Source organism: Camelina sativa, chromosome 5, assembly GCF_030686135.1.
Source record: "Camelina sativa cultivar CO46 ecotype springtype chromosome 5, ASM3068613v1".
Lineage (NCBI taxonomy): Eukaryota > Viridiplantae > Streptophyta > Magnoliopsida > Brassicales > Brassicaceae > Camelina > Camelina sativa.
Window position 1 is genome coordinate 21,980,363 of NC_141884.1, and position 27,945 is coordinate 22,008,307.

The 27,945-nt window shown below is 35.9% G+C and overlaps 2 protein-coding genes, 1 long non-coding RNA gene and 1 pseudogene across 3 annotated transcripts; all 4 read right to left on the reverse strand.

The window, feature by feature from the left end:
* Positions 1–8,607: 8,607 nt before the first annotated feature.
* Positions 8,608–9,124, reverse strand: LOC147944165 (uncharacterized). Its single transcript, XR_015556702.1, has 2 exons — positions 8,997–9,124; positions 8,608–8,911 (listed from the first exon to the last, which is right to left on the reverse strand). It is a non-coding gene; the product is annotated as an uncharacterized LOC147944165 (long non-coding RNA).
* Positions 9,125–10,460: 1,336 nt separating this feature from the next.
* Positions 10,461–15,726, reverse strand: LOC147944166 (uncharacterized; annotated as a pseudogene).
* Positions 15,727–19,486: 3,760 nt separating this feature from the next.
* On the reverse strand, positions 19,487–21,007 carry LOC147944167 (uncharacterized). The gene is made up of 6 exons (XM_087512827.1): positions 20,829–21,007; positions 20,464–20,731; positions 20,262–20,373; positions 20,008–20,135; positions 19,840–19,927; positions 19,487–19,729 (listed from the first exon to the last, which is right to left on the reverse strand). The coding sequence occupies exons 1-6, from the start codon at positions 20,964–20,966 to the stop codon at positions 19,687–19,689; spliced, it is 777 nt and encodes a 258-aa protein (XP_087368953.1). The 5' UTR covers positions 20,967–21,007; the 3' UTR covers positions 19,487–19,686.
* Positions 21,008–22,276: 1,269 nt separating this feature from the next.
* Positions 22,277–27,928, reverse strand: LOC147944168 (uncharacterized). The gene is made up of 9 exons (XM_087512484.1): positions 27,811–27,928; positions 25,714–27,752; positions 24,358–25,665; positions 23,957–24,240; positions 23,781–23,905; positions 23,618–23,648; positions 23,404–23,536; positions 22,570–22,779; positions 22,277–22,480 (listed from the first exon to the last, which is right to left on the reverse strand). Exons 1-9 carry the CDS (start codon positions 27,926–27,928, stop codon positions 22,277–22,279), a joined length of 4,452 nt encoding a protein of 1,483 aa, XP_087368610.1.
* Between the last annotated feature and the right edge of the window lie 17 nt (positions 27,929–27,945).

A 27,945-nucleotide genomic window follows, 5' to 3' on the forward strand; every position in this document is an offset into this window, starting at 1 on the left:
AGATCTTACACTTTGTATTTATCTCCTAAAATATTATTTGTAATAATTATGACCTATATTCGTGATATTTTTAAGTTATAGCAGATTCCCTAAGATATAGTTGTACGTCAATTACAGATGCTCTAATTATATTACTTGATAATATACAGAATTATATTATTGGAAGTGTTAGTTTCGTTTTAAAAATAATAGTCTAGTTACAGATAAGGACAAATAAACCAACTGAAAAACAACTATATTGATAAGGTTTGGTTCTACTTTTAAAAAAATAAGATATATTAGGATATCATTCTGAATATTGATTGACTTGGCGAATCAATTTTATTAAAGTTATAAAGCAGGAAAAAACAAATTAATAGATTTGAGATGTGTGAAATGTCACGTAACAAAAAGAATCAAATTATGAAGGCATTTTTTATGTGATACAGTTTCTACTGATCCACTATTTTTACTGTATTATACTGTTTGTGAATACATGAGAAAGGTTTTGACATGACAATTGAGTACAAATTTATATGTTGCTGTGTTCGTATATGTGTTATTCAAATAGAGTTCTCATCTTACAATTGTTTCACATGCAAAAATGTGTATTCAAATATAGAATAAAAGATATAGTATAATACAGTTGTTTCAGCTTTAGTCAATAACCTAATCATAAATAAAGTATCAGAAGTTAAGGTTTTATAACAACCATGTTATAAAAACATGAAAACCTAATCGCAAAACCAATGTAGAAATATAAAAAGTCTCAAAGTGGATAGATAAGGAAACAAAGGAATAAGAAATTAAATTGAAACGAAGCTGAATATTAAAAAACAATAACACCAATAGTCTCACAAAAAACTCATGAAAATGAAAACAATAACCAAAACCAATGTAGAAATTCAAAAGTCTCAAAGTGGATAGATAGTAAAACTCAAAAGAAAATTAACTGAACAAATTTTTAAGTTCCTTAGAAACACCAGCAGCAGTAGCATCTTCCACTTTTTGTCCGGAGCAATGTTTTTCTGAGGTAGATGATTGGTCATCTCCTTCGACCATGTTTGATGAACCTCTTTTTGATGATGAAGTGGAAGATGTTGAAGCATCCACATCTGATGGTTCACTTCCATCAGTAATCATTAAACAACCCTATAATTATAGTAAACATTAACATCCAATTTGAAACCTTATATAAATCTTCTGCAGACAAATTATATAAACAATAAAAACGGTAATACCTGACCACCAGACAACATTGAAGACGGATCTATATAAGTGTCTGAAGGGAGAATCTCAAAATCAGAATTCAATCCTTTGGAGCACAAAGCAGCGACGTTGTAAATGGTGGAGCTCCCTCTAATATTTTTCAACTCGATAGAAAGGAGATGCTCGAATTTTTTCCCTTCTAATGATAAAACCTCAAGAGGAATAGCTTCAGGATCCTCCAGCTATTGTTTATTATGCAATGGTTTAACCAAGTCAAATTTATCGAATTTGTTATTATAAGGAAATATAATACGGAAAAGATGAATAATATGATACGGAAATATAATACGGAAAAGATGAATAGTTACCAAATCGTATCTATTGTTAAGGAGTTATGAGGATTGCATTCCAACCATATCAGCAGCGAAGCTATCAAACACCATACATTTTGCTTCTCCAGTTTTGTCTTTGATTTTAAGATAAATCCAGAACCTAAAAATAATTTTTTAAAATTTTAAGGTTTTGATTATCATAGAAGTATATAACGAACTTCTTTATTATCGTTATAGCAAATACGTATAAGTAACTTACTTGGTTGAGACGTTTTTTACATACTGACAGCAAACCTCACAATAGAACTTTGGTGCTGGTTAATGATTTTCATCTTCCAACTTAATGCCTTGCTCGACGATGGTCTTTTTGTTGCATTTCGTACACGCAATGTAGGCCCAAGAGTAGTCTCTATCGACTTCAATTACTTTACAGGTAGTGCGACACATCCCAACCTATAAAGTTTAATTTCTATGTATTATTACATAAATTTATAATAATACAATGGATAATAGATATTTTTTAGCGAAAAATACCTCAAATGCATGAAGGACTTCTTCGATAGTTTTAATAGGGTATTCTTCTAATTCTTCCTTTTTAGGTTTTGCCCAAAACACTTTCTTTTGCAATGAATCCATGATCGTCAGTTGCAAGCCATCATTGGAAAGCCTAATATTCAAGTTATCACGTTATTATATGTGTTTATAAAAATAATAGTATATATGATCGTCTACAAATATATAAACTCACAGTTTTCTTAGATCTTCAGCTTCAGTAATTTCTGAATTGATTATAACTTGAGAACAATCCCAGTGATTTTGAACACTCCAAGCATCTATATTAATTGTCATTCAAACTAATTTAATAAAACATTTTAGAAAGTTAATATGTAGTATAATGAGAAAATACTTACCGTTGTACTGATTAACTTTACCAAACCTTAGTAAGCAGAAAACAATACCATCGGTAGACTCGTGGCAAGCTTTACTAATTATGTGAGAGCAGGTACCCCAAAGAGTACACAAAACACGTGTATCCCTGTGAGAGTAGTAATATTAAAAAATGAGTAGAAGATTATTTGCTATATTTGTCAGGTGACCAAGCATTGAAAAATATTTAGTTTAAAACATACTCAGAATTTCTCAAGTGGAAGTCGATTTTGGTAGTTGGTTTGTTTGTTGTAGTTATTTCTTTGATTTCACCACAATCGACAACTTGACCAAAGAAATCTGAGAGAAATCAAATTGGATAGATTAGAAAAACCAAAATAGGATATATTATTATTAAATGTAATATAATAAACGTAAAAAATACAATATACTAACAAAAATAGGATATATTATTATTAAATGTAATATAATAAACGTACCAAATAAAACATTTTCAGCTTGCTTTCCAGCGAGCACAGCATCATAAGATGCAAATGAAAGAAACATATCATCAGATATGTTATCAGAAGGGTTAACACTTGTCCTGGATGTAAAGACAATCTTCTATTTCAATTCAGATAGCTTGACTGAACCATAAGTAGGAGATAAATTAAAAGTTGAAATTAGGTTCCAATTTCCTTGTTGGAGTTTTCGCTGAAAGTTCATTATCTGATCCTTTTTCATTGTAGCTGCTATCTGATCACCCTACAAAATATTTATATAAAAATATTAGAAGTAGTATAATTACATATATAAACTATAAGAATATAATATAAGAATATAAGAAATGATAACTAACCGTCGAATCTACTAAAAACATTTCGATTGTTTCTCCAACTTTGGTGTGGTATTGCCTCCAGAGATGCAAAATCTTGACATCTATAAGCCAGTTGGTTCGATAAGGCCTGAGGGACTTCAGAGGAGAAATGGGGAGAGGTGATGCTAACATTTTGGCTTGATGTGTGTTTGTTGTTATGTATTAACACTAGGATTTCACCCGCGCTACAGCGCGGGGGAATATTTACGGACATATACGACATATAAATTTTAGAATAGTCAATTACATTAAATCATATATCGTGTACTGAGTTTGAATAAAATAGTAGAATGAAAAAAAATTGGTAATATCAAATTTCAATGAGCTCATATATCAAACTATCTCCCTTCTACCAACAATTATCTTATCTCGGCCAACATGTCTCCCTTTCATACAAAAGAAAATCCAATCATCGGTCTATATGTTATACACCAAATCTGTTCTTAAATTTTTTGAAAAATATGTTAAGGGGCATTAAAATATAGGGCAGTGAAATGTGTTTATCTGTCATATGGAAACACATAAAAACAAAAGCTACATTCAAATTTGTATTTTTTTTATTATTTATAAATCCATATTATTTTTGGATACGTTCAAATTTATTTTTGTATCTAAGTTAAACACAATCTATCAACAAATCATAACCAAAGAAAAACAAAAATTGGACGATCTTTATATAAAAACTAACAGATTGACACATGAGCAAATCATTGCTATCAAAGAAGAAGATTCAATAAAGCACCTTATGTTTCATTGAAGTGACAATCTTTCAATTTTTGGGATAAGCCAGACCCAGAGTATTTATTCCGCACCCAACCTTTAGTTCGGACGGAATGGTTAGCCGAACCCAGAGAGTAACTTTGCAGTCCGTCATCCGAACTAAAGGAAAAGGAGATAAGCCGAATCCAGTATCTCGCCCTCCGACCAAACATATTCCGTAAATAGCCTAGTTATTAGGTTTGGATCGATGTTTTCTACCATCGTTTAACAAAAATTGCCTGATGTAAGCCGCGAGACGTCTCGCCTCTGGTACATTTTTGGAAAATAGAATAACACAAATAACGACCAAGTAAAATGTCCCTACTTTTATGCGGCGAAGTCTTATTCTGATTTTAAAATTTGCCTGCTACAATGCGGCGAAGTTTTATTTGTTAAAAGATCAAACGAAGCATGTTAATTCTGAACTAGTGCGCTATTCGCAGCAATCTCACGAACACTCGCCTTGAGTCGCTTTGGCATTGGCCACAACAGTTGCAAACCCAGTCTTCTCCCAATCTTCGGGATGAGTTTCCAGTGCCCTGGCATTCTGTTCGGACTCGTCGAGCAAGTCAGTAGTTCTTTTCCTTTTTGCCTTAAGAAGGGCGATCTCAGATTCCAACGTCCTCAATCTGCACAAGTGAAATTAATAACAGATTAATTCAGAGCAGCCACAGATTGATTTCTCGCCAAAAAGATAGAACGAAGATAAGCGGGATAGTTACCTGACGGAAGAAGGTGTTGGCAATGTTTTACAAAGGTATTTAAACCCATGTTCGAAAGAGTCCTAAAAACCAAAATGAAATAAAAAATAAACATCCGGGACACCGGTCAGATCGGCCTGAAAGATTTCAGCATTGGAGCCGTGCGGATGACGAACAGAGTCTGGGACCATGGTCCCGGGATGGAGAAGTCCATAGCCGAGCTGGTCCGGAGACATGACGAGGTCATTTTCACCCAATTTGAGGACGTCAATTGCTTTGACAATTTCCTCGACTTTGTCCTTTTTCTCATCAATTTCCGTGATTCGTTCCTCGGGAAGGACGGCCCCCTTTTCAATCAAATATTGCACTGTTTCCTATATTCCGGTAGCTTGGTTCAACAGATCTTCCAGGGGACGGACTTTCTCTTGCTCGACTAGATAAGCCTTGACTTTATCTAATCGAGTATGTGCCTTCTTCGCAATTCGCTCCACCTTCTCAAGACGATCTCGCCGAAGTCTTTTAACTTCAAACTCAAGTTTGATTTTCAACTCGTCACATGCTCCCTGCAACTCGGATTTCTCTTCTTCGAGAGTAAGCACTCAAAAATTCAATTCACCGATCCTCAGCTCGGATTGAGCAATGAAACCATCCTTTTTGGCGATAAGAGCTTCCAGCTCCTTGATCCTCTCGTCTTTGGCTTCGCTGGCAATTCGGATTTGTTCTACGCACTCCGTCTCATTTTCGAGCTCGAATCCAGACTTCTTGCCGGCTTTTGCTCGTCTATCGTACAGTTGAGTCAGCGTATTCATCTTGGCCGCGGTCTATGGATCCAAAGAACATACGTTAGTTTCACCCGCATGAAATCTGAACAAGTTAAAAGAAAAACAATAAAATGAACCATTAAGTGGGATTCGGCGATGTTAAGGAACGCTTGCTTAAATTCCAATTCGTCTGCTTCAGGAAGGATTCGACTGGAGGTTTTCAAGTTCCGGAAGAGTTCGCCTGAAGCAGCACGATTGGTCACCAAAGGGTAGTCGCCAAAGTAGTGAAAGGCGAAGCGATTTGTCTTGTCATTCCTCCTTTCTAGGCGGAATCGATCGGCAGATTCCAGTCCGGCATCTTCAGCCAAGCGTTTGCGGTTCACTACCGACTGCGGCTCAGTGACTGGGTCATTTCCAATTTGCTTCTGCTTGTTTTGTTTCCTCTTCTTCCTTTTCGATCCAGTTCCAAGTTGAGGGACATCCTGTTCCTCGTTTGGAGAATCGACATTCCCTAAAGCCAAGGGAAGGATATCTTTTTCTGCAACATCGACTATGTTGGCATCTTCTTCAGGGGCCTGAATAGGAACAACGTCAGTCTGGTCCTGGATAGGATCGACGTCGGTCCGACCCTGAGACGGATCGATATCGGCTTCAATAGCAGTCTGCGTTTCTCGGCGAACGATCTGAAGACTGTCGGATGCAACGACACGTGACCCGACTGGTTCTGCAGTTCGCCCTAGCGAACTCGCAAATCTTGGGAATGTTGTCCTGGGTTTGCCCATCGCTGTTTCGACACGGATGCGAGTAATGAATTCCCACCGTCGATTGTTCCCGGATAGCAGAGCGTTCCTGACGGGATAATAGTCTGGAGCTAGACGCATTGCACAAAATGGGTGATCTGGAAACAAGACACGAAAAAGTTAAAACTGGTCAGAGGAGTCGAATTCAGTTAAAACGTACTGGCAATATAAAATCTACCAGGATTTTCATTCCACACTCTCCGATGGAAACCCAACGGATTAACGAGCGAGTAATGATCGACGCCCACTTCTTGAACTTGCTCACTCTTTTGCCGGCAAGGAAATTGTGTGCCGGCCTCATATTCACTTCCCAGCGATGCGGACTCTTTGACGACTTAAAGTTCGATAGCTGCTCAAAGCATTGAACTCCGACGTTAACCCCAACTTTGGCTGCTATGGTAATGGCAGCTATAAAGTTACAAATGGCTCCAGGGACGAACTGACAGATCGCTATCCTGCGCCTCTGGGCGTAGAGCGATATTAACGCTGGGATTAGGAATAAGAGGCGACATTCAATAAAATAACCCTCGTACAAGCATATATACCCTTCCGGGGGGTTCCAGGGGCGCTGGTCGGCTCGAGGAATCAAAATTGTGACGCCGCTGTTAAATAGACCACACGAATTCAGCATTTCGTTCACGGTCTCGATCGAACTGAAACTCTTATCGCCTCCAATTCGTCCTTCATGATCTAACAAAGGATCGATGTCTTCGATCGCTATTCCTAAAGGAGCGAACCGATCTTCTTCCTGGGATAACATTTCTTGAGTCAGTTCGGCACTCTCGTCTTCATGACGAACTAGTAGAGGAGTCTGTGAAGATGAGGCTCCAGCCGAGCAGCGAGTTAGAAGTGGTGGGATTTTGGAGCCCGATCTACTGGATTCTCCAGCCCGCGCAATATGTCTGGAGGTGCGACGAATAAGTTGTCCACTCTCGGTTTCCGGCGAAGAAGAAGGATCCGAAGTGCCCGCCATAGTGTGAGTTCGGAGAGTGCGGAAGAAAGTTGAAGATAAATAAATGAAAAGGGGAGAGTTCGGAGTAGATTACCTTTCACTGTTGGCAGAAAATGAGAAATGACGAAGAGAGGGGGGGGCGTATTTATAGAGTCGAATGGGGGGCAACCCTACAAGAGTAATTATGGCCTACGCGACTCTTCGATTTCCGGCCTAGCAGATGTGACGTGAGCGACACGTGTCATCCGGACAATTCGCGGCGAAATGATGCGGAAATCCGGGTAAAATCAAATAATTCTTTATGATTTATATCGGATATTCTCTTTTCCATAGTTCAAGATATTCGAATTGAATTTCGCAATATTCAGAACTGGGGGGGGGGGGACTAATTGTTGGTGCGGGATTTAGCACCCTCGACATACCAAACTAAACTAGAAAGATAATTTGACTATTTAACCGGGAATCCGGTTAAGAATCCAATTAGGTTATTTGAGTTCAGTTCGGGCGAGGGAAGCCCTGCCTTGAAAAAGAAGAAATAACTTCCACTTCGCCCGGCGGCCGACTCAAGAGATAAAGCAATTTTCCTTTTTTCAGTTTATCTCATAAGGAAAGTTAATATATTATGCAATCTATGAACATGTATAAATAGGAAGAGACTTCTCCATTGTAAAGGATCGATTATTGAATACAATTATTCAGTTCTCTTCTTGTTCTTAGCAATAAAAACCCTAATTCTTTGAGATCAATTCCCTTTCTTCTAATTTCATAACTTAGATCAGTTTTCTAGAGAGATTACTTTACTGAATTTGTTTCCCCCATAAACAAATTCATCGTGGAAACCCAGTTTCTACAGATCTGAAGCAAAGGAGAGATCGAGGTAGAACTCGAGGTAGAACTCGAATGAGTATCTCTTCCTCTAGATTTGATGGAAGCTTTCTCGGCACCACCATTAGGATTTTTTTTTTTTTTTTTTTTTTTTTTTTTCTGTGTAAAGGAAGCAACTAATGAAGGGAATAAATATATAGTGAAAATTATTGCATTTTGGACTAATATGTTATATACTCCTCTGTCCCAAATATATAATTTTTTATTTTTGTCTCATTTTGATAGTTTTTTTTTCATATGGGATGTGATGAGTCTGATGACCATTAATAGTCTGATAGTTTCTTTTTGTTGGCTAATCGTAAATGCATAGGATTAAACTCAACTCATTCTTACACATGTTTTGATATTGTTTAAATTTTTAGTTGTGTAACAAAATTTTCATGGCAACAAAAAAAAAAAAAAAACATAACGTTCTTATGAACGTTGAGACAAATATAATTAGATTAACAAAAACGCTAGTATTATAAGAATAACAATAATAATAATAATAATAATAGTCTTATTTTATTCATTATCAAAGTTGAAGATCAACAACAAATACAAAATTCATCTTTAAAACTTCGAAAAAAAATTATAAAGATCAAATCGCCAATAACTAAGAGGAGTCTGAGTTCCTATTCTCTGTTGTGTAGCAACAACATTGTGGGTTGTCTTCACCTTTTACTTGATAATCACATTGTCCATATGCATATTGTTTACTTGTACATTCATCGTTACATTTTCTATTACCATAGGATGCCTCACATGGCCCAATGCAATTTCCCTCTTGCTCGATTGTATGCTCGATTACTGCAATATAAAAATACGTTTTTATGACAAAAAAATTTCAACCATTGCTCTTCAAATGATCAAAGATAATTTCAATGACAACTACCTGGATTGGCCAAAATGCCGTAATTTAAAAACGAAATTGTCAATATTCCTACAAAGAAAATAGTCACATATGTTTTTGAAATACCCATATTATTATTTTTGCTTACTATGAATTCTACTGAGAAGAATAGATTTTTGTAGTTTTGTAGATCTCTATTTATATTTTATTTTGGTCGAGTAGAATTTCAGTTTTCTAACAACATTTTTCAGTTTTTTTAAATTTATTTATTACCATCAGTAAACACTATATATTTCTGTTAATTTTGGTTGGCTAAAATTTATTATCTTTCTTAATTATAACTCATATGTTTGATGTAGAATAACGTCTATTGTATTAAACTGAAGAGATGATAATCTGACCATATATATATTTTTTTATATAATGATAATTCAGTGTAGATCTAGGACCTATGGAAGGATCCATATTAATCAACCCACATATGTATAGAAACAATGTGTTAGAGTTTTGCGCAGAAGGTAAATAGAATTCTAAGCGTGTTAGGGCAAGTCCAATGGTGGGTTTTAAATTTGAGTTTCTTATGTACTGTTTAGAATTTTAAACAATATATAGTATAATGTTTATAAAATCAGAATAATAGTTACCTCTTAAGTGTACTAAATAAGAGTTGCCTCTTAATTTTTTATTAGGTAGTAACCCGTGCTATAGCACGGGCCAAAATGTTTATTATGACTTGAAATTACTAATACAATTCATTAAATACAGACCGCAGTGGTGCGGTTTAAAGATAATATAAATAAAACCGCTGCCTTCCAACTGCAGACCATTTTTATGTACAAATAGACTTGGTCCACAGCGGTCTGCTGGCCGGCCTGTTTTTGGGACGGTCTAAACCGCTGACGGATTTGGCGGCCCTGACCGCAGTCACAAATTCAGACCCTAAGATTGACATAGACCCATTTCCGTTCTTATATAATTAACTCTGGCCTCTATCCTCCCCTCCAAGGTATCTAACAAACAACTTTCTTCATTCTCATGTAGTAGCTGTAGTATATGTAGTCTTAATATTATGTTATTATAAATGTGTAAATATTTTTTTAAAATTCTAAATTTTTAAGCTTGGAAAATTAGATTAAACCAAATTTATAAGGAATATAACGAATGTGCCTATTTTACTGAACTTCTTTGAAATTATATATAATTTATACATGGTTAAATAATTAATAAAATATAGTAGTAGGATTTCAAAGATAAAACATACGTGTGAATCACATTAAATAAATGAAACTAAATATGTCTATAAGCATGATAAAAAGTAATTTGTGGAGTACATAAAAAATAAGGATTTAGAAATTTATTATAAGGTGAAATTAAATAGGAAACCCAGCAAAACCAAAAAAGAAAAATATATGATCAAATAATTAAATGGAAGAACAAATCAATTTAATTGAAAAAAATGGAAACAAAGTAAAAACAGAGTCTTACGAAGTTATGCATTTTTGTGGATCAAATGTTTTGGAAAACCTCTTTGAAGACGACATTCCTTGTTTTCTTTTCAGGTTTTCCTTTTGGGTCAGTAATGAGGATTTTCAATCCTGATTTACTGCTTACACGGGACATGGCTACATATAGCTGGCCATGAGAGAAAACAGGTCTGGTCAAGTATAAAGCAACATTTGAGAGAGACTGACCTTGACTTTTGTTGATAGTCATTGCAAAAGCAACGTTAATCGGAAATTGTCTACGTCTCATTTTGAAAGGCAAACGGGTATCTGATGGTATTAATACCATCCTTGGTAAAAGAACAATTTTACCGACTCTCGTACCTGTGATGATTCTTGCTTGTATAACATGATCAGCCATTTGTGTAATCTGTAGTCTTGTTCCATTCATTAGACCTCCATGAGCATCAATATTGCGTAACAACATGACTGGACAACCGATTTTCAAACAAAGAGCATGGTTTGGCACTTCTAAAATCCTAACTGAGTTTAGGAAATCAGGGCTATATGCAGGATTGTGTTTATTCCTTTTATCTGCAGGATCAATACTATCTGAAATTAAGTAAACCCTTTCCTCACCTTTAACAAAATCAACAATAGAAACAAAACTATGAATAATTGAATAGAAAAAATCAAGAAGCGTCATATAGTATATCGTATATATAGAATTTGTTGATTAAACTCTTACTAAACTTCTAAAATGGATATCATGTGGTCGTTTATAGTGTTGACATCATCATTTGTAGGACACAAAATAGCTCTGCTTTAAAAATAGCTGGAATCCTTGGGAGTATGTAACAAATTACCATATACTGCATTAACGATCGATTCAATTGGAGAGTTTACTTCTGTGATAAGCAATTCTTCTGGGATGTCAATATCAACTACTCCATCATTTGGCTCATTAAGTCTTCCTTCTCCAACATCAAGAATCCATTTCGAGAACTCTTCAATCTCCCTGGCTTCATTTGGAGTTATCTTTTGCAGCAACCTCATATTTCTTGTTAGCCTTAACACTTTACACTGATTCCAAAGGTAAGATAAGTTAAGCGATGAGTTAACAATTTGTTCTCGACCAGCACCGTAACAGGAAGTATCTGACGGAAATCACCACCAAAAATAATGACTTTTCCCCCAAAAGGTTTATCTTCTGGATCACACATTATATCTTTCAAACTTCTATCTAAAGTCTCAAAGCAGTACTTACTCATCATTGGAGCTTCGTCCCAAATTATCAACTTGGCTTCTTGGACTAATTCACCTAGATCAGAAGACCTTGACATTCTGCACATAGATGTATCATTCACTTCGAGAGGAATGCCAAACCTTGAATGAGCTGTTCTGCCACCTTCTAATAAAAGAGAGGCTATACAGCTAGAAGCAGTATTTAAAATGATTTCTCCCCTGATCCTTACAGCTGCAGATAAAACTTTCCAGAGGAATGTTTACCAGTTCCACCAAAACCATATAAGAAAAATACTCCACCTTTATCTTTGAAAACAGAGTCTATGATCTCATCATATATCTTCTTCTGCTCTTCAGCAAGCATATTTAACCACTCCAAATGATTCTTTTTTAAATCTGCTTGATTGATGAATCTACGCTCATCAGCTATTAACTGGTTTAAGACTGGAATATTATCATTCTGTAGCTGGGGCAGAGTCTTAAAAAACTCAAGTGAAGAACCATTTCTTTTCAACTGTTTGTTTATCTCTTGTAGACAGAATATTTTCCTTTCTTCATCACTCAATGTAAGCTCTGTAAAATGTAGATTTGTTAATTTATATACTACATCTTTAATAATTTTTTTTTTTTAAATGTATCTTAAAAAGATAGTAAATGTAATGAACCTGGTCGTTTTAGTTCTTCTCTTTTACGCCTTAATATGTCATCAGATAACATAGTCCAAGTTTCTTCCCACACAATATGAGGAGCACTTAGCACGGCGGAGATAAGCATCCTCACAAACATTTTACGAACGTACTTTGCAGAACACATGAAGTGTGCTTCTTTGATACCTTCAATATATTCTTTGTCATCATCTAACAGACCAAGAGCATAACATGCTTCACGATACGATTTATGTATGACACCATTCACAGTTTTAATGTGATCAAAACTGGTAGGACCTCTGACTGAATTGAGAAGAATCCTCAAATGATATGCATCGTCTATCGTCGGAGGAACGTAGTTAATTCTCCCTATAACAAATGCTCTTGTTTTCCTTCTGTAAAAAACTTTCTCCTTCCCATCCCATATAAACTTGCTTGGTATTTCTTCATATAATAACTTCCTAGCTTCTTCATCACATTTATTAAGTTCAAATAAAGCAAGAAACTGAGATTCATCAAGAGAGTCACGATCCATGACATCCTGTGCAGACTCACCTTCCCGAAAATAAATAGGATGTTTGCCTTCCTCATGAAAAGTGAGTGGGACAACAGCGGTTTGCCTATAATGTATTGGGTAAGCTAAAATCCTCCACATAGCCTCACACGCAGATACATATCTTCAAAAGATTGAAAGAAGCTGATTTACAATGAATTATATAAACACAAATTGAAGGAATGTACTAAATTTTTTTACCTGCCATCGAAGTAATCTTGTATTTCGTCTTTGGATGCTGGCGTATTCTCATTTTGAAGATTCTTCTGACCTTCTTCAGTTCCTTTTTTTTATGAGGTTCAACAATGACACCAACTCGATCATTACCTTTGTGAACATACTTAAGTAAGTACTTCACTGAACCTGTTTGGTTGCACCACTCCAAATTTATATGAGCATGATATTTAAGCAACAAAAACCGATTGTAAGGGACAACATATCTGTTATCACATTTGAAACCATTCTTCTCGATAAAACGCTCATCATTTCTTCTTCTATAAACCGGGTAACCTTCCTTGTCAATGCTGGTGGTTTTAACATTCGGTTTTGGGTAAAATTTTGAACAGCTACCTTCTTCCATGCAAGGAGATGAGGGGTAAGCAGCACCACATGGACCATGAATCATACATTCTAATATTATATTGTAGAGTTCTGGATCTGTTTCCTTATCTGGAATTTCAGCATAAATCGACTTTTCAATTTCGTCTGCAGTAGGAAACTTGCATTTCGGATCCATCCACACTATAATATGAGCATGCGGAAGACCCCTTTTTTGAAACTCTACAGTGTACATAGCTGCACAACAATAATATGTAATGTTATATATTAATATGTAATGATTTAAAAGAAAGTGTAAATGTTTAATTAAAAATGAAAAAGGTTAAAGAATTTAAACCTGAAACTGTTTTTCCAAAAATATGTTTTCTTGTGATGTCATCCATTAGATTCTCAAGCTTGATCTTGAATATTTTGCAAATGGTATCTGGTCTATCATCAGCCTTTAGCTTCCTCTCATTCACAAATCTTACAATTTTAGGCCACTTAGGATTGCATGTGAAAGTAATAAAGAGGTCTGGAAACCCAAACTTCTTACATGTAGTCATTGCATCAAGGTAGCTCTGCCTCATATACCTTAGTCCTCCAGTAAAAGAAGCAGGTAGCGTGAAAGAGTCTCCATGATTGTTTAAATTGTCGTCTCCAACTTCTGCTGCTTTCCTCAAATCTTCCTTGCATGTCTTTCGAAGATTCTTTTGGTTTTTTTTAAAATACCTTAGCCTATTTGTTTCGATCATGGTATAGGCATCAACAATAAACTGTTGTAGTAAACGCTTTGATCTTAGAAGGGTGTGCTTCTCAATTTTCCTTTCTTGAAGCCTATAAGCAAACCACTGCCTCATACTTACATCCTTCTGACTTTTTTTATTTGAATTCTTTTTCTTTGACTGCTTCTTTGATATCCTTCCTCTTGTTATCTTTGTCTTCTTAATACCAAGTCTGTAGCCGTCCTCTCCTCTTGGAAACAACAAAGGATACTATAAGGCTAGATATGCGACATGGCATTCATGAATTCTTAGTAATTTTCCACTTCTTTTTTGGAGGACGATATCTCTTTTATCCATATTCGCATCAATATCTCCTGGAATCAGTGCAGCAACTTCAGAGGCCGTAGGGATGTTGTATTCCCTACCATCAGTTTTGCGACTTGAGATAATCCTCATATGGAACTTTGATTCTTCTGTCTCCATATCAAACCTATCTCTAGCCATTCTAAAAGCTCTTACATGAGGATTAACTTTGTCCAACAATTTGATTAAGCTTTCCACAAGATCTGGCCTGAATTTTTTCTTCCCATCGACTTTGAGTTCACATCCTTCTTTGCTGCATTTTTTAAAAAATATCTCATTAGCAACTTTTGGACCAGTAAATTATAAGATATACAATTGTCCATTTAAGAAAAAAAAACAATGGTTTTATTACCTCATAACATTCACTCTATTTTGGACTTCATTTTGAGTGTCAACAATATAAAGTTGTTGAAACTTTGCATAATCACCAGCCTTTCGTTTTAAAGAACCCATCAAGTGATAGTTTTCACCTTGCAAAGCAAACATGGATGGGCCACGTCCTTTTTTAACAGAACGATCTACCTTACCACCCAAAGATGTAAAAGAGAAAACCATGTTATAAGGTCTACTATTCTCCTGGAAGTGACATGACAAATCATCTTCATTTGTTAGTAGATTCCATAACATTTCTGGAGACTCTTTTAGCATAGGTAGAACAATTGTCCTTGCTTACAACATCCAGTATAGACTGGATTATTAGTTCTTACTGTCCTCTGCAACCTCTCTCCATACCAAAAAATTGCACCACAATGAGGACAACTATATTCAGGATCACCATCATCTGCATATCCTGCAAATATTTAATGTATCATCCACAATTTTCAAATTTTTCTTGTTTATAAATATACTTCAAATAAAACCAATAAAAGACTACCTGTCCATAAATTAACAGTCTTCTTTGTAGTGTTAGTTGTGGTTCCAAAAACTTTTTTAAAACTTGCCTCAAACATCGTAAGCATATCATAACGTCGTTTAGCATCATTAGCAGCTGAAAGTTGTGGTGTAATTTGATCAACAACATCTTCATCATCAGCATATTCAGATGATGATGAATCATCTTCTCCTTGACTACTACAATAAAATACCTAATCATCATATTCTTCTTCAATATCTGCAAAACATGGATTGATTATTTTATTTTTGTAAATAAATGTCTAACAATAGATAATATAGACTTTTATTATTGGATGAAGAAATTATACCGCTATCTGAGTCAACCTGCTCATATTCATTGTCTTCATCTTCGTCTAAATTTGTCATTTTTGAAATGCTTGAAACCTTTCTTCTAAATATGTTGTTTTTTGATGCTTGAGTGGACACTCGATCTGTGTATAAATGGAGAGTTAATAAAATTGAAAAAACTTTGTAATAGTTAAAATAAAGGGTTACACATATTACGAATAACCTCTAGTTATAGTGCTATCTGGACTGATCTCTTCCTCAACTCAGTGTCTGTTATTCCTTTCGGGTATATTAGTAACATCCAAAAGTGTGGGATTGTACCGGTAATTCTTTGCATGATTACTCTGATAGTTATTTGGCACTAGTTTGTCTATAAGGTATAAGGTTTGAAATAATTAGTTTTCTATATAATATAAAATAAAAATAATTATACAAATATGTTAGATTAATAGACCTGATGGAGTTGATGATCTTCGTCCCATTTTTGCTATAGAGTCAACTATGGGAGTGGTAGATGAGTGAATCCTTGTGTTGCAAGTTTGTTTCGAAATCCATTTTTCCAAATTAGGCTTACTTCCTGAAGGAAAAATTTAATTGGCACGTGTATTCAAAACGTAATGATCATAGAAATAAGAAGATGAGTAATAATTTAAATTTAAGAATTGAATTTAAGATTTTTTTAAATTACCATTAAAAATATTACTGCGACTCTCTTTGTTACATATGCCTTCATTTGAAAAGCCAGAAGATGGTGTCCTATAATCTACACCAAAATCACAAAATAAAAATATGCTTGGATTTAGTTTGTGAAGTTAATATAGTTTATATATTGAATAAATAAAAATGTAAATATGAAATTGAGATGAACAATACCAGAAAGTGTGTTACTTGTACTTGGAGAAGAAAGTACTTGAGAAGATGACCGATTTGTAATATCATTTAGAACTCTACCAAAAACAGAATTAATATTGACTACAGTTTGAGGCTTCTCTGAAACTGTAACTGGACTTTGTGGTTGATTTTCCGTAGACACTTTACGATTTTTTGGGTCGCCTTCTTTTACTTGAATACGATTTGATTCATCATTTTTCCTCTTCTTCATTGTAAACAACTAAGCAAAAGAAAAACACTGATTGATTGTTTTTTGAGAGATATCTTCGTAGGACTAATGAGAGAACGCTTAATGAGGAATTTTGTGATTAATCTGTCTATTAATTAATCACAAAATTATGTGACAGTATATGTTAAGCGAATGAACTCTTTACGAAATATTTAGTCATAACTAAATATATGTTTAGCCATAACTACTGGAGAATATTTACGAAATCTTTTAAGGTTCATATATATATATATGACAATTTATATGTTAAGACTTACCCGTTTTCTTTTAAATGTAAGTTTAAATATATAAACATATATTAAATTGTAATTCAAATAAAGAAATTATATTAGGGTTGAAAAACGATAATAAGGCGGAATTAACGATTCACAATTACAACAACTTATACTAAATAAAAGGAAACTAAAGGATTTGATAAAATTTTGTAACAAACAATGTGGCTGTTACACTGATTAATTAGAATCACTTGATTCTTCTTCTCCGTGATAATCTTCATCATCTGATGTATCATGAAAAGCGAGACTGCAGAAAAATGGGAAAATATGTTAAAAAATATCTATTGTAAAGAGATACTGAAAAAAATATATGAATATTATGAACTTACAGAGCAGGATCTGTCGTGAATGGTCTGACTTCGTTTCCAAGTATAAGATGAGAACATCTAAATTGAGACATTAAGCATACGTTACCTGAAGAATTAAATTCTAAAGATTAATACATTTAATTTTACCTTATATGCGTTATATTAAAACTGAAACTAAGATTTGTTTATACCATCAAAGAAAGCGCTTCTCCAAAACATAAGCAGACACATGACATCTTTGCTACTATATGAAGGACAGGAAGTAATTTGTTCCCATTTATAACCAAATTCCAAACATGTATCACCTACCGCAAGACATTTAATCTCTTCTCCACTTCACACAAAAAAATGATTATCTTCAATACATATGACTCTTAATAATATTTTCTAAATAGCAATGATCTCATCATGTTTGTAAATCTTTATTTAGTTTAATTTACTTACTTGATGTCCTTCACTGTAAGGGAAGAACTTCTTTTTGCCCATTGTAACCAGCTTCACGATCTAGAAATTTAACTTTAAGACGTGGTGCGACTCGTACCACCATCCCGCAAAAATCTACCATAAATTATAAAAAGAAAAAAATTAAAATCATAACTAAATATAATGAGTAAAATCCTAATATTAAAATTATTATTCTTATAATTAATTTTAAGAATAAGATATTTACCAACGCAACAGTTCTTCTCATTCTCTGTAGCATTCTCAAGCGTTATTGCATCTGTTAGATGAAGAATGTTGCCTGGACATCTGGGAGGTATTGGGGTGATTCGAGTTTGATTTGTTATCAATATGAGGAAAGGATTGTTACAGTTCCTGAAAGTTTGCTGATTTTCCATAACTTCGAACTTATAAAGAAGAAACCATTCTCCTTCTTCCAACACATCTACGAAATGATCAAAGTAATCATGAAATGGGATTTTAGCATCAATTCGTTTTCCCTGTTGTAAAATTTTTTCACATTAGAGAAATATTTGACAAAAAAGTATATTGAAAACATGCATAACAAAAAGATATTAAATTTTTTTTTATCGAAAATACACAGATCTATTAAAATACCTTCTCATCAATCACAATCAAACAGTTAAAGTTAGGTTGTCCAAATATGAGATGAGGTGTCCAGCAATGGAGTAACTTGACAGCAACACTAATCCGATTAGATGTCGGGTCCAATTCTTCTATGTATGCTACCATATTTTTTTAATGGAAAATTTTGTGTTTTAAAGAAGGAAGAAGATGAAAGATGAGACATTATAAGAGTAGAAATGATCTATATAGCTAACCTCATTCTGTATTTATAATGAAGTAGTTGATAAAGGTTGAAAAACGATAAGAAACCGAATTCTCCTTCTTTTAAAATTACTTCTAAAATATCTTTTGTGTACATTTACTTATATGAAATTTATGTTTGATGGGAGTAGTATCTTAAAGTGTTGTCATTTTTTTATTGGAATGTCCAATTTTTAAAGAATCAAAGCAAAGACTTTGAAAGGCTGTCATTTTTATTTTTTAGACTGGTCAAGCTTCATGCATTGGTTCACTTTTTTTTTGTCAACAAAAGATTAGCTCAGATGAGCCATTGCGGAGGGAAATTGTTTACATACAAAACATTATGCGGAGATGTGCGCGCACAGCATGCCAAGAGATCCGCTTTTACATTTACAGTCCTAGGAATAAAAGATAAGGAAAAAGAAGAAAATTCCTCCCTGTCCATCGTGATGTCCTCGAGATAAGTGGAGAACGCCGGCCAGTCTTGTGGCGAAGACACCATCGTGATGCATTGGTTCACTTTGTTATATAAGTATCCTAAATTTATTAAAAAATTGACTACTATTTTGTTTTGGGTTAAAGTTATTTTGAAGTTTTAGCATCCATCCCTTAGCAAAAAAAAAAAAATGATTATAGTCTAGGCTTAAAATTAAACCAAAATTATATGTCTACAATGCATCGACGACATTATAGAAGTAAATGTTTTGGTGTTGTTAAGAAAAGTACTCTATATATTCTATTAAAATGACATCTATTATGTATATGTGTATAAACAACTTCATAAGAAATGTTATTGTTTTCTATGAGCATATTATTTTATCTAATAAGCAAATAAAAGAAAATATTATTATAGTATATATATAAAATTTGACCATGATAAAATCATAAGATTAAAACTTAAAACACTCGAGTTTTTAAAATAACATGACATGGAAAGATGGTAATTTATTACATAAGAAAAGCACGATGAGACAAAATGTCTCTTATTTGACAGAGAGAATAAAGCCAAACTACAGAGCAACTTGAAAGTCGACCACTTCATCATTTACTCCCTTGAAGCTATGCCTTAATAGATAAAGTCATCATCACTGTCGAGGTTGAAGGAGATCCTGAAAAATATCATAATAATATATCATCAAAATGATATATTGTAATAATCAATAAATGAGAGATGAAAGTATGTATGTAAACAACAAATTATTATTATATTAAAGGTTACCTGTTTCTGAAATCAGTTACTTCAGTATATGGAGGATCAAAGCAAATAGTAGACACTCCAGGAACACTCAAAAGTTTGATGTCTTGACCTATTGTGAAGAATAAAATTTTTTAAAATTAATGATTACATATTGAGTCGCTCAATATAATAAAACTCATTAGCTTGTACCTCCATGAGTAAACTTAGCCTTCCAGAAACGTAGAACGCCTATGATAGGAGTCGTATAAGAAGGACTCCAATAACGTTGAAAGTAGTCGGCATGTTCATCATAAGCAGTACAGTGAATGACTTCATGACTACAAAAAAAAAGTTAGAATTAGTTGTATCTAGTAAATATGGAAAAAGATAATTTAAAAAATGGTTTTCATAGTTGGTTTGGTTCCGAGTTGCATGGGAAAATTATTTCTTCTTGTCTGTTTTACTTTTGGTTTTTAAGGGAGAAACACAAAAGTCGGGCCCTTTCCTCATATTGAACAGCTCTTGGATCATCGACATAGATCAATGGTTGGACATTGATTACACGTCCCATGATATCTATAAAAAATATGAATGTTTATATTAAATATCATAAAACTAATATTATAGTAAGATAAACAAATTAAAAAATTAGATTCAAAAAAATACCTAAGCAGCGATTAGTTATGGCATGATAACTATCATATAGTGTATCAAAAGACACATAATCAATGAACTGATTGTTAGAACGTGGTTCAGTGTCTTCCACAATGGTATCTTCCCTAAACACGATCCGATAGTAACCTTGAGTAATACGGATAGGTCTGTTGCTGTTTATGACGTCAAAAGCAGAAAAAACTTTCCATGCATCTTCTTGGATGTCAAACTTGAAAATTTCAATAAAACCATTCGGTATAGTTACTACTATTTTGGTCCCCTGGAAATTGATAAGAAAAAAACAAAGTCATATATATATATATATATATATATTGTTAATTATCTCTAAATCAGTGATAAAAATACACAAAACTTACGAAGACATCACATACAACCAACTCGAGAGAGTCATCCCCATCATCTGTTTTACGCCATATCCTTAGGATCTTCACACAAACGTTCCAATTTAGATCATTGCACGGATATATGGTGGTTAATTGGCTAAAATTAGCCATATTGGTGAAGAGAAGATATTGTGGTGAAATAAGAAGTGGTTTAGGTTAATGAAAAAGTGACTTCACATATGGTTTGTTTTTATAGATAATTTTTTTTTTTTGATTTTTTTCATTTATTTATAAAGTCAATGAGTTGTCAAATCTGCATGTTTTTGTGTTAAAAAATAGTAAAATCAAAGTGTTTATATTCAGAGGATCTACATAAATTCATTGTACATATCGCCATTTTTGAAAACATATGGAAAGTTAAGCTTTTGTATTAATAGTTGGTTGATACGATTAAGATGATTCAACTAATTCGGTAGAAATAGTATATTTATTTGATTGATATATATACATTGTATAGGAAGATAATATTTGAATTTAGTAGTGACGGTACGATAGATCTTACACTTCGTATTTATCTCCTAAAATATTATTTGTAATAATTATGACCTATATTCTTGATATTTTTAAGTTATAGCAGATTCCCTAAGATATAGTTGTACGTCAATTACAGATGCTCTAATTATATTACTTGATAATATACAGAATTATATTATTGGAAGTGTTAGTTTCGTTTTAAAAATAATAGTCTAGTTACAGATAAGGACAAATAAACCAACTGAAAAACAACTATATTGATAAGGTTTGGTTCTACTTTAAAAAAAAATAAGATATATTAGGATATCATTCTGAATACTGATTGACTTGCCGAATCAATTTTATTAAAGTTATAAAGCAGGAAAAAACAAATTAATAGATTTGAGATGTGTGAAATGTCACGTAACAAAAAGAATCAAATTATGAAGGCATTTTTTATGTCATACAGTTTCTACTGATCCACTATTTTTACTGTATTATACTGTTTGTGAATACAGGAGAAAGGTTTTGACATGATAATTGAGTACAAATTTATATGTTGCTGTGTTCGTATATGTGTTATTCAAATAGAGTTCTCATCTTACAATTGTTTCACATGCAAAAATGTGTATTCAAATATAGAATAAAAGATATAGTATAATACAGTTGTTTCAGCTTTAGTCAATAACATAATCATAAATAAAGTATCAGAAGTTAAGGTTTTATAACAACCATGTTATAAAAACATGAAAACCTAATCGCAAAACCAATGTAGAAATATAAAAAGTCTCAAAGTGGATAGATAAGGAAACAAAGGAATAAGAAATTAAATTGAAACGAAGCTGAATATTAAAAAACAATAACACCAATAGTCTCACAAAAAACTCATGAAAATGAAAACAATAACCAAAACCAATGTAGAAATTCAAAAGTCTCAAAGTGGATAGATAGTAAAACTCAAAAGAAAATTAACTGAACAAATTGTTAAGTTCCTTAGAAACACCAGCAGCAGTAGCATCTTCCACTTTTTGTCCGGAGCAATGTTTTTCTGAGGTAGATGATTGGTCATCTCCTTCGACCATGTTTGATGAACCTCTTTTTGATGATGAAGTGGAAGATGTTGAAGCATCCACATCTGATGGTTCACTTCCATCAGTAATCATTAAACAACCCTATAATTATAGTAAACATTAACATCCAATTTGAAACCTTATATAAATCTTCTGCAGACAAATTATATAAACAATAAAAACGGTAATACCTGACCACCAGACAACATTGAAGACGGATCTATATAAGTGTCTGAAGGGAGAATCTCAAAATCAGAATTCAATCCTTTGGAGCACAAAGCAGCGACGTTGTAAATGGTGGAGCTCCCTCTAATATTTTTCAACTCGATAGAAAGGAGATACTCGAATGTTTTCCCTTCTAATGATAAAACCTCAAGAGGAATAGCTTCAGGATCCTCCAGCTATTGTTTATTATGCAATGGTTTAACCAAGTCAAAATTATCGAATTTGTTATTATAAGGAAATATAATACGGAAAAGATGAATAATATGATACGGAAATATAATACGGAAAAGATGAATAGTTACCAAATCGTATCTATTGTTAAGGAGTTATGAGGATTGCATTCCAACCATATCAGCAGCGAAACTATCAAACACCATACATTTTGCTTCTCCAGTTTTGTCTTTGATTTTAAGATAAATCCAGAACCTAAAAATAATTTTTTAAAATTTTAAGGTTTTGATTATCATAGAAGTATATAACGAACTTCTTTATTATCGTTATAGCAAATACGTATAAGTAACTTACTTGGTTGAGACGTTTTTTACATACTGACAGCAAACCTCACAATAGAACTTTGGTGCTGGTTAATGATTTTCATCTTCCAACTTAATGCCTTGCTCGACGATGGTCTTTTTGTTGCATTTCTTACACGCAATGTAGGCCCAAGAGTAGTCTCTATCGACTTCAATTACTTTACAGGTAGTGCGACACATCCCAACCTATAAAGTTTAATTTCTATGTATTATTACATAAATTTATAATAATACAATGGATAATAGATATTTTTTAGCGAAAAATACCTCAAATGCATGAAGGACTTCTTCGATAGTTTTAATAGGGTATTCTTCTAATTCTTCCTTTTTAGGTTTTGCCCAAAACACTTTCTTTTGCAATGAATCCATGATCGTCAGTTGCAAGCCATCAATTGAAAGCCTAATATTCAAGTTATCACGTTATTATATGTGTTTATAAAAATAATAGTATATATGATCGTCTACAAATATATAAACTCACAGTTTTCTTAGATCTTCAGCTTCAGTAATTTCTGAATTGATTATAACTTGAGAACAGTCCCAGTGATTTTGAACACTCCAAGCATCTATATTAATTGTCATTCAAACTAATTTAATAAAACATTTTAGAAAGTTAATATGTAGTATAATGAGAAAATACTTACCGTTGTACTGATTAACTTCACCAAACCTTAGTAAGCAGAAAACAATACCATCGGTAGACTCGTGGCAAGCTTTACTAATTATGTGAGAGCAGGTACCCCAAAGAGTACACAAAACACGTGTATCCCTGTGAGAGTAGTAATATTAAAAAAATGAGTAGGCGATGAGTGCTTCATACTCGGCGCCGTTGTTGGTTGCTTGGAATCGGAGACGGAAGGATTGCTCCAAAATTTCTCCGGTCGGCGAACTTAGTCGAATCCCTATCCCTGACCCAAGATGAGAGGATGCCCCGTCCACATGTAGGGTCCACCGGTCATCTGACGGGTCAGTGGGTGTTGGTTCGGCTTCCCCGAACGGTAGTTCAATCAGAAAGTCAGCGAGTACTTGGGACTTTGCAGCTGGACGAGTTCGATACTCAATGTCGTACTCGCTAAGTTTGATTGCCCATTTTGTTAGTCGGCCCTATTGACTCGGGCTGTGCAGTATAGATCGTAAAGGTTGGTTGGATAGGACAGCGACAGTGTGCGACTGGAAATACGGTCGGAGCATTCTTGCGGACGTGACGACTGCCAGGGCAACCTTCTCGACTGTCGGGTAACGAGTTTCCGCGTCGTCGAGTGATTTGCTTATATAAAAGATGGGTCGTTGCTCTCCTCGATCGTCTTTAACGAGTACACCGCTGACGGCCGACTCTGAGACCGCGATATAAAGAAATAAGATTTCACCGAGCTCCGGTTTTGCTAAGATCGGTGGGGTCGATAAATAGTTCTTTAGCTCGTTGAACGCGCTGTGACAGGCCTCGGTCCATTCGAACTTGCCCTTTGTTTTGAGAAGCTGGTAAAATGGTAGACACTTGTCGGTTGATCTGGATATAAAACGATTTAGAGCAGCGATCCGTCCAGTTAATCGTTGTACTTCTCTGGCGTTCTTTGGTTGTGGTAGATCAATGATCGCCTTAATTTGCTTCGGGTTCGCCTCGATGCCTCGTCTGGTTACCAGGTACCCAAGGAATTCGCCGGATTTGACTGCAAATGTGCATTTGGCCGGGTTAAGCTTCATCCCATACTTATTAAGGGTATCGAAGCATTGTCGCAGATGAGTGATATGATCCTTTGCGTGCTGTGACTTGACGAGCATATCGTCGATGTAGACCTCCATAGTCCGGCCGAGTTGCTCGGCAAACATCTTATTGACTAATCGTTGATACGTTGCGCCCGCATTTTTTAGGCCAAAAGGCATGACCTTGTAGCAGTACGTCCCTCTATCTGTGATAAATGATGTTTTTTCCTGGTTGTCCTTGTGCATTAGAATCTGGTTGTAACCGGAGAAGGCGTCCATAAAGGTTAACAGCTCGTTGCCTGCAGTCGCTTCGACGAGCTGATCGATTCTTGGCAATGGGAAACTATCCTTTGGGCAAGCCTTATTAAGGTCGGTAAAATCGACGCAAATTCGCCACTTTCCATTCTTCTTTTTGACGACCACCGGATTAGCTAGCCACTCTGGATATCTTACTTCCACGATTGACCCGGTGCCGAGGAGTTTGTCAACTTCGTCGTTCACTGCTTGCGATCGTTCAGGGCCTAACTTGCGCCGTTTCTGTTTGACCGGCTTATGCGTTGGGTCGGCATTGAGCTCATGGGTCGTGACACTTGGGTCGATTCCTTTCATGTCAGCCACGCTCCATGCGAACGTTGAGATGTTGGTTTTGAGGAAGAGTATCAACTCGTTCCTCATGGCGGATGTTATCTCTGTGTCGATATTTACGCATCGTTTCTTGTCGTTCTCGTCTAGGCTCACCTCTTCGACCGCGGCAACGCCCTGTTGGACGGCAGTCGGCTTTCCGTCTGTCGGTGACGTGCTACTGTCGCTGACCCGCTGCTTTGATTGCTATAAATTCTTCCGGGTGCGAAGCTTATGCTCGATCAGGAAACAGGCCCGTGCGGTTTGCTGATTGCCACGCAGTGTGTATATTCCTTTCGAAGTTGGGAACTTAACGCACTGATGATATGTTGACGGGACGGCTTTCATCTTGTGGAGCCATGGGGTTCCGAGGATGACGTTGTAGATCGTTGGCTTGTCGATGACCGCGAACCGGAAGTATCTGGCTATCCCCCCAACGAAGATTGGTAAGGTGATGGTGCCGACGGACATAAGATGCTCCCCGTCGAAGCCCGTTAAAGAGTGACATTCTGGCATAATGTCTCGTTCGCCGACTTCCATTTTGGCCAACACGTCTCTGAAGATGACGTTGACTGAGCTTCCAGTGTCGATCAATATTCTCGTCACCTCGCTTTCTCCGATCAAGAGTTCGACGACCAATGGATCGTTATGCGGTAAGTCCAAACCTTCTAGATCTTTTCCGTCGAAAGTGATTGGCATGCCTTCAGCCTTGAACCTTGTCGGCCAAGATTTTGTCATTTCAGCTTTCTTAGTATAATCTCTGATCGCTCTGACCGAATCGTTGCATCCGGCTAGCCCGCACATTATCATGTTGATTCGTCGTATCGTCGGAGGGCGTTGGTCGGGCTTGCGGTCTGTATGCGGTCGTTTTTCGTTACCGCTGTCTTCGCGCCGTTCGGTGAGTAGGTTCTGAATTTCCATTTCGTCCTCGCTTTGGTCGGCTAGTACCTTTGAATCCTTGACGAATTTTCGAGCGATATATTCGGCGCGCTTGGCGTCACTTCGTCCAGGTCGGGTTGTCTTGCTTCTGTCGGGCTCGACGACTATTGCCCCTTTCTTGTATCGCTCCATCAAGACCTTCTGGAGGTAATGACACTCGTCAGTTGCGTGGGTGGTACTCTGATGGTAGTCGCAGTACGGGGTTGCACTATTTTCACCTCCCTCTTTCCGTATATACTTGTTTTCGCCGATCGCAAAGGTTCGGCGAGTTCGATCTTGGTTTTTGATGAAATGTTGTCGAGGCTCGACGTAGTCAACCTTTGGAGCCGCGGCTACTGGCTGTTTGGGTATCGCACTTGCCTCCGAAGAATGCTTCTTAGCATTGATAGCTTTCTCTTCCTCGAGCCCAATGTGTTTTGCAGCTCGGAGTAATGCCTCGGCTACGGTCTCGATGTGCGTTAAAGACAGTTCTTCCTTGAACCGAGATTCATACCAGAGCGCATTTCGAAGTGCGACAATTGCGGCAGCGTCCGGAATTGAAATGTTGATGTAAACTTCCTTGAATCGCCCTATAAAGGACCGAAGCGATTCTCCCTTGTGCTGAGTTAAGGCGTATAAGTCGGCATGGGAATTCTTATCCTCGAACAAAACAGAAAACTGCTTCAAAAATTCGGTTATCAATTCCCTGATACTATCAATTGATCCGGGTGGGAGTCTCGAGAACCAGCTCAATGCGGTTCCTGTTAGATGCTCGGCGAAAACTTGACAAGCTCCAGCGTCGTATTCCGCCGGGCTGAACTGTAAAGGGCCGAGGGCTACGCCAAAGGTGAGTAAGAAATCTCGCGGGTCGACCGTTCCATCATAGTGACCCAACCGTGGCTTGACTGCCCGTCTGACCATCGTCGTAGCGAGTCTTCGAGAGAACGGAGTTCGCTGTGTTGCTTCGAGCATAAGTCCGACTTGGGGTGCCTTATCCGTTGCTTTTTGAATCATTGCGGCCATTTCTTTCATTTGCTCTTTGATTTCTTTTAGCTCGGCGTCCTTCGTTAGATCGGTTATGTCGTTATTTCGCTCGATAGGGTGCTGGGCAGGATTACGTCCTAACCCGCTGGTTTGCACATACGGCCCTGGCGTTGTTCTTACCGAGGTGAAGTTCACTGGGTTGAGCCGAGCGTTGTTGAGATGGTTGATTTCATCTTGCGAGTTAAACTGTGCCGCAGTGAGTGCATCCAAACGGTTGTTTGTTCGCTCTTCCTGCTGGTCAAGGCGTGTTAAGATTCCTCGGAACAGCTCGTCGATGCTAGAGACGGGCTGGTTGTTGAGCAAAGAAAGTTGTGTTGGCGCCTGTGGTGCCTCTGCGGTCGCAGGGGTCGTCAAATTTGTAGCTATGACGAAGGTCTCCGGACTTTCTACTGTCACGGTCTTTCTTGGAGCGTCCGGCGTGGGAAGGACTGTCTGCTCCGCTTGATCCGTTGCCGGGGTGATCGTTCCCCCCGACGAGCTTGCTTCTTTCCTTGTCAATTACTGTCATCTCGTCCAGTCGGTGTA